The 8,202-nt window shown below is 29.1% G+C and overlaps 1 protein-coding gene across 2 annotated transcripts; it reads right to left on the bottom strand.

Moving 5' to 3' along the window:
• Positions 1–3,645: 3,645 nt before the first annotated feature.
• Positions 3,646–5,153, bottom strand: LOC105112931 (UPF0161 protein At3g09310-like). Of its 2 annotated transcripts, none has more exons than XM_011008851.1 (5): positions 4,898–5,153; positions 4,746–4,817; positions 4,532–4,672; positions 4,345–4,452; positions 3,646–4,173 (listed from the first exon to the last, which is right to left on the bottom strand). In XM_011008851.1, the coding sequence occupies exons 1-4, from the start codon at positions 5,067–5,069 to the stop codon at positions 4,391–4,393; spliced, it is 447 nt and encodes a 148-aa protein (XP_011007153.1). In that variant the 5' UTR covers positions 5,070–5,153; the 3' UTR covers positions 3,646–4,173; positions 4,345–4,390. The 2 variants fall into 2 exon arrangements, with proteins under 2 accessions (XP_011007153.1, XP_011007152.1); XM_011008850.1 differs by lacking the exon at positions 3,646–4,173 and adding an exon at positions 4,195–4,216.
• Between the last annotated feature and the right edge of the window lie 3,049 nt (positions 5,154–8,202).

Genomic DNA, 8,202 nt, shown 5'->3' with positions numbered 1-8,202 from the left:
GAGTCAAAAGGTTTCAATTTTGACCTATTAGATCAAGTTTAATGACACGGTCAAAAAGTTTCTCGTGACTTGGTTATTCTTTTTTAACTTTTAAAAAAAATTGATCCAACTTGTGATATAACATGAGTCAATTATCGAGAATGTTTAGAGATTATTAGGAATTTTTTTGTAAATTGTTATCTTTATAGAATGGAAACTTGATTTATAGATAATAATAATTATTTTTCTTCTTGATAGAAACACATTGGCAGCAACTAAACATTCTTTTTTGACATTTAATTTTTTCTTTAAATGACCCTATCTATTAGAAAAAACTACAAGAGTGGATATTGTACTATGCCAAATCCACTTTGTATGCACTCACGAACCATTATGGATTTTAATATATTTTTTTTCATCAAATGTTTTTCCTTATAATTAAATCCTTTTGTGGCCAAATTGATGACTAATTGTCTTTAATTTGTTAAGAAATAAAGACTCAAACTTAGAGGACCAAATTGAAAATCAGGGAAACCAGGTGGGAACTTCAAATTTAACATGAAAAGTTAACTTTGGTCCTTCTTTGTAATTAATACAATTATAGTCCTTTTTGTTTTTGAAAATTTATTTTTGGTCCAAAACTTCATTTTCTTTATTTATTTGTCCTTTGGTTTGAGAGAAGAGAAAATTAAGGCAATAAATGGGTTTATTAAGGTCCAAAGTCGATGGATTAGGAGAGAGAAAAACTATAATTGGCACCAATTCTAGCCACACAAAAAATTAACCTGGGTATCAACAGGTTCCATTCCACTTCGATATTATTCAAGGCAATAAATATGTTTATTAAAGTCTTTGAGGTGTCTTTTATAAGTTATTGAGTAAAAAATAGATTGGAAAATAAGTTATTGGGTATAAAAAATAGATTGGGTTTTCAAGAACCCTCTAGTCGTCTGCCATATAATATTATTAAAAAGCAAGACACAATTAAATGGGCAAAACACATAGATGATTAGTACTTAAAACTGCATTTCCAAATTGTTTTTTTTAAATAGATGTTGACCATAATTTTAATTCCTTTATGATTTGTTTAGCTTTCAATCACAAATAAAATTTAGACATAATATTTGGATATTTCTTTTTTGTAACTTGCTTTGACAATCATTAAATATATTTTTTAACAAAAACAATAATTTCAATCATATACAGAAGATGTGTTAATAAGAAAATTTATTTTAGACTTGAAAAATATATGCTGGTGAGTATTTAAAATGAGTTAATTTTTTTTTAAGAAATTCTATATTTAGATTAAGATAACATTTATAGATTAGATATTTTAATATACGTTTTTATCTCAATTTTCTTAATATTTAGTTTAGATAAACAAATATGTTATCATTTATGAACACATAAATCTCAATTTATTTTATTAAACAAAAATATTAACCTTATTTTGCAATGAAAATCTATCTTGGTAAAAAGAAATGTCCGAAACAACTGTATTTTTAGGTTTAATAACAATAATAAAAAATTCTTCGGAACCTAAACATTCTTCTTTTATGTTCAAAAGAATTTTGATACACCTGTAGTGTAGCACAAAATGCAAACTAATAGAACTAAACAAATTCATAATCAAGTTAATTATTATTCTTCCTAATAAAATTGATTGATTAGCATTATAGTTTTATAACTATATAACTTAATTACTATGTTTTTAAATTCATTCATAAATTAATCATTTTCATCTATTTCATATTATTTATTTTAAGATATAGGAAAAGTATAAGAATAGGTAGATAGGATACAAAGATCATTGTGAAAATAATTTTAAAAAAAAATTAATTATTCTTTTATACTAGTAGGTTTAATTTATTTATTTTTTTATGATTGCACGGACTAAGTTGTAATTTATTCGGTCCGAAATGGAAGAAAATGAATAGGAATCGAGTAAATTAAACTCTTATAAAAGCTGGAATTTTCCCAGAGCAATTGAGGGAAGGATGGATGAAGTGAAAGGGGAAAGGGATTGTTTATTTAATTTATTAAGCAAAACAGATGAAGATTTGATTTATATATTTTCAATCTTTTTAACATAGTAATGGCACCTGTGAAACAATTTAAACACACTACAATAGACAATAGCTACTCATATTGCTTTAGTCAAAACCTATGATATTAATTATCCATAACAAGGAATCACAACTCCTAGAACCAAAGCAGCATAACAACCATGAAAACTAACATCTATTAGGTTCACAGCAACTTAACCTAACCAACTTTCTTTTAATATTTAAAATCTAACGATTTTATTCATTAAAATGGAAGAAATTATGATGAACACTATCATCTTTGCATGCCTGGTGAGAGAGGTTGCAACGAGTGTTGAAAGGAGATTTGGTTTATCTTCAGTCTCAAATCGATTTCCTATGTTAGCATATCTAGAAAGCAAGGAAGGAATTTGTTTTCAAAGGAAAGATTTCCCATTCCAATTAATATAGTTTATGTTGCATGCGTAAATAATATATTTCTAAATGTTATATAGATTTAAATTGAATAAAATTTACAAAGTTCCAGACTTTTCCAACCCTTATTCTTTCCTTTTCCTTCTCTTTCTCTATCTTTTTTCCTCCTAGCTTCATTTTCTTCCTTTCTTTTTTCCTCCTAGCTTCATTTTCTTCTTAATTTTCTTATAAATCTCTTTTTTCCCAGCATCAAGTTAGAGAGGAGAGCATTCTTATCATTCCAACCACTTCTGTTCACAAGCATGTTACTTCAAACTATTTCCACAGCATCTGTTTTTTCTTAGACATTTTAGTGATTGAAAAAACTAGTTTAAATCATTTTATTCGGTCTTCATAACAACGGCTCGTTCTCTCCCACGCCCTAAAACTGAGAACTCTCTAATAGGTCACTAACCCTTATCCTAAACATTCCCCTCCATGCCCCAATCCTAGCCCAACTTCCCCATTTCGTTCAAGACAAGGAAAGCACCTTATACTGGCCACCTCTTCTCTGTTTCTCTCAATAAATGCAATGACCACAACCAGTAAGGTATACAATTTGGAGGTGCAACAAGATTATGGTTTACTGGACTCTGATGACAAGCGTGGTGAAAAATCTAAGCAAATGTGAGGGGGTTCTTTGGATTTCAGGAAGATTGTGATTTATGATAAGGTGATGAGAAGGCTGTGCTTTTTATTTCTGTTCATTGGAATGGCTGGAAATTGCAATTATTGGTGGGGAACATGCAAGGCCCAATATCATTACCACAATTACACAAATAGTAGATACAGGCTTACTGAAGAGGTTAAAATCAAATTTTAAAAGGGTTAGTGATCAAAACCAAAAGCTTAAAATGCATACTTTAAAGGGTGTGTTTTCACAGCTTAACCTAGTTGCTTCTAAAATGAGTTCAAAATAGTGGAGTTCTATTCCTTTTGACCATTTTAGGTTAATCACCTCAATCATGATCATAAATAAATTCTTTATCAGAGGCAGCAGCTCTAACATAAACCAAGAGACTGTGACAATGAGAATCCTCAACGCAAACTTTAAGAATGACAACTTTAACAAATGAGCATGTTTCTTTTTAAAGTTCAAAACCCCAGTAAATGCCATTATATGAACAGGTTACCTTAAAACATGGGCATAGAAGCATGGGAGAAGGCGTTTCAAGATCAAATGGTGCTCCAAGCTTCCAATCATACATCGTTTCAGGTTTCAACTAACTCATCATGTTTTTTGTCCATAAGAAAACACTAGCCTCCAAGAAGACAAAAAAAAAAATTACCTGGGACGCAGACAATACGATAGTGGTGGGCTACACCATTTATATACAACAGAATGATTACATTTCAGACTATCAGACTAGGAAACTATTAGTGTTAAAAGAGAATGCAGTATTTCAATCAGACAGCCACAAACTGAATGGTGTTCTAAGGGCAGCTTAAACAACACTGAATAGCTTCACTAAATGCTTGTTTTTAACACTCTCATAAAACCACATGACTGTATCAGCTAAGCTATTCTTTGTTAACGATTTATATACACAAAGAAAAGGTGTTGGAATCTAGAAACCTAATGATATAGATAAGGAATCAGTACCATTAGTGCAAATCTGAAGAGTGCATCTTTAACCTTCAATGAAATTCTATTTTCTGTATCGACACAGTCCTCAGTCCCCTCTTTAACGCCTGCCTGAAAAATAAAGAATAATAACATCCCCCTCTTTGACGCCTGCCTGAAAAATAAAGAATAATAAAAGATGATATATTTTATAAATGATTCCCTATAAAATTATTATATAACAAGTTACGGCGAAGCCATAAAACTCGAGTGTTTTTTTTTTAAAAAAAAGAAGAAGCTTACTTCAGGAGGCAGTGGAAAACATTAAAATTGGCTCTCTCGTCTCATCTCAATCTTCTTGAAAAGGAGGATCCTCATCAAACCATCGCGGAGGATCGAAGCCAGACCCACCTACAAAAGAAATTAAAACTCGATCAGAATTAATTAAGAACAAAAATGTACACGATCTGCAAAACAAAGAATACATTACCAAGTGGATTACAGCGACAAAGACGCCAGGCAGTCAAGACGGTGCCTTTGACGACACCGTATTTCTTATAAGCTTCCATGGAATATTCACTACAGGTGGGTACATATCTACAACTATTTGGTAACAGCGGCGATATCTCCCCTGCTTGTAAGATTATTATAAATTTATTACAAGAACAGATTAAAGCAATAATTACGATGACAAGTTAACTTACTTTTGTAGAATCTGAGCATGGATAATGCAGCTTCAACTCCTAAACTGTTTTCAACATGATCCTCCTCCTCGTCTGATTGAAGATTAATCATTTTATTTTTTTTATAATAGGCTAAGTAGGGAAGAGTAATTAGAGAGAGGAATGAAGAGCACCTTGTTGTTGCTCGTTTTGGTGCGATTCTGATTCTAATTTTTTATTATTATTGACAGCCTGGCAGCGGTGCCTTGCAGTTACTCTTCTCAATGAAATGCTTCTCCTTGTCAGCTGGTTTCCACAAATATTGAAACCAGCTGAGCTCGCGGCGATGGCAGCAGCAGCAAACATCTCTCTCCCCTTTCCAGTGTTTCGTTTGGCTACGGCGAGCCAAACCAGATCGATAGGATATATATTCCTTTTCTCAACATCCAACCACGTTGGTTAAAGTACGACACCGTTTTTATCACCCGCTTCTTGCAAAGTTACCCATGGCTATCAATCATCTTATATTGGGGTCGTTTTTATAATTATTTTTTAAAATAATAGATTTAAAAAAATTATAATTATTTTAAAAGAGTATATTTTAAAAATATATTTAATGAAAACTAACGTAAGATAAATTATATATAAAACAAATAAATAATAGATTTACATAAATGAAAAGCATGTTATTTTAATTTTTTTCAAAATCAAGATTTAAAATTTAAAATGTAATATGGGAAAAAAATTATTTGGCTAATCATTCAATTTTTTCTCTATCTATAATTAGGAAAAAACCAAAAATTATTATAATACCAAATGATCTTTAAAAACAAAAATTAAATCTTTTAAACAAAAATAAAATTTTATTTATATTAGTAATGTTGTCCACGCTATGCTTCAAGTTTTTATTTTCAATTGTGATGACATGGATCTAAGTGGTGCAAAAATAATGTGACCCTTTTAATTACATCGTAAGACAATTTCCAACAAAATTAAAATATAATCTAGAAAGCTAAAAACTAGATTTGATAAAAATCTGACCTAAAGATAACTATATATATAAAATCAAAAGTGTTGGAATTAACTTAGACCTAGAGATAACTCTATACCTAAAAACCTAAAGTATACAAATGACACCATAAAATCAGATAATTGTTAATAAATAAGATGTATGATATATGTCATTGCAAAGAAATGATGATTTTTCCACAAACAATCAAAGAAAAAAACTTATATTTACTATCAATAAGCTGTTGAAATTTGCATCTTTAAAAACATTATAAAGTCTTCATTAAATAACTCTAATGAACTGTTTTTTTGTGGCAAGCTAATAGGCCAAAAATGGAAATCAACTAATATAAAGTTAATAATGAAATAAACTCTTAAACAATGTCTACTTGGTTAGAACAAACTCAAATTAAAAATAATTATTCAACATTAAGTAAATAAAATAAAATAATAAAAACAAAGTATTCATGTTAGAATTCAAATTTTGTAGGCTAATTATCAATATAAATGGCTCCTATTTATATAAAAGGTTTAGTGGAAAGTTGTTGATTGCGATTGCTTTTGATGCAAACAATAGAATTTTATCTTTGGCTTATGCACTAATTTAAGAAGAAAATAATATCGAATGGAGATAGTTCTTCCTTTTCCTTCAATATCACGTTACAAGTGATTATAGTAGTATTTTTTATAATATTAAATAGACATGATGGCATTAAAAATGGAATTATAAAAATTTAGCCTAATTCGATTCAATATCATTAATATTGTATTAGACATCTAGCAAGTAACTCCAATCACAAATTCAAAAACAATTAGCCAAAAAAAACTTACTTAATATTGTTATAAAGCTTTCAAGCATAAATTTAATTCATGGTTTGATGATATCAACAATAGCCAACCAAGATAGAAAGAGCTTGAGCATGAACCAAAAGAAAAAATGACATTTTTTATGATAAGGGTCACCAATAAGGCAATATAACAACAAATCCTTTTTGAATCTTTCAATCATGTTTTGAAAGCTGCATGATCTTTTTCTTTTCTTAGTTGAATCGACATTTTATATAACTAATGCTTATTTTGTTACATGAAAAGAGAATGCATATGACTACATCCCACATGGGACATTTGACACGACTAAAAGATTGATGATATAGGACATTATAGCATTTTGTTGTTCAACTAGAATTGTATGCCAACATACTTAGATCTAAAAATCATATATAAAATAGGTGTCAAAAAATATTTAAGTTGGCATAAGAAATATGCATATATAATAAATAGCAGAGTTCTCATCAACCTTATTCATATGTTTTTGCATGTTGTATAAAAAATTATTTTAATGTTACTAATTAGTACTTAAAAGTGTATTTTTATCAAGGTTTTATATCAGCATTTTGTGTTTGAAGTATCAATAACTCTTTAACTAAAGCATGTTTTATAATAACAAGTCTAATACTATAAGATACCTTTAATTTATGGTAAATATTCATCTTAAATGCAGGCTTATCACATAAATTAAAAGATTGATTGATGAGTTTAACTACTGAAATTGAGAAAACAAAGGGAGGGTGAAATCTAAAAAAGAGATGTTGGTTCAGTCCAAACTGGAATACTGTTCAGTTATAGGGTCATATCTGTAGTTATAGAACATGGATTTGAGTCTATTCTATATAGACAGAAAGCTAAGATATAGGTATAAAATATTCATGAAAATGTAAGATTCAATTCTGTTGTTTGAAGGTCCAAACTTAGCAACAATAAAGAAGTCCAGATCTATCCTATAGCCTAGACACTTTTCAATGTTCAACCCATATATTGAGTTCTATAAGTCCAAATGATCTCAATTGTTTTAGTTAGAAAGCTGAGACAATTTTCTAGAACTTTCATGAATTGTGTCTATTCAAATTCTGATATTAGCAATAATGTTTTGTTCAGACAAGAACATAAGGATTGTCATCAAGTCAAGATATGGTCATCCACTCAACAATTAGTTAACAAATCAATAGTTCTCAATTTTGGCCTATAAAAGAAGGTATTTGCTATACATTTAGGTATATTAGTTTTCATATCAAGATCATGTTTTTTTTTCTCTCTTTATTGTAATGCTTAAGTTTTGTTTATATTAATTTCTAGTTTATACTTCTCATTTCTTTTTCTTTACTTAGTTAACTTTTATCTTATTTATGTTCTTATCTTGTTTATTTATGTTTCTTTCTTTTATTATATTTAGTTAAGTTTATCATGTCAAATGAAAAAGTTACACTAATGGTGTAAGAATAAGTAAAGTATAAACTCAACATGAACCTTAATGTTTAATACTAACATGTTTTGTATTTATTATCTTGTTCACTTTTAATACTTTATTTGTTAAATGATTAATCTAGATATTTGTTGTATAACACTTGGTACAACAAATATTTGGCACTTTCATAGCCAAACCGTATGGTATAATTGACACCTATGCTATGAAAGGAACTTGATTTGTTGTTAA

This window comes from Populus euphratica, unplaced genomic scaffold (genome assembly GCF_000495115.2).
Source record: "Populus euphratica unplaced genomic scaffold, PopEup_1.0 scaffold376.1, whole genome shotgun sequence".
Lineage (NCBI taxonomy): Eukaryota > Viridiplantae > Streptophyta > Magnoliopsida > Malpighiales > Salicaceae > Populus > Populus euphratica.
The sequence above is the reverse complement of the archived record's forward strand: the minus strand, read 5'-3'. Positions and strand labels throughout refer to the sequence as shown.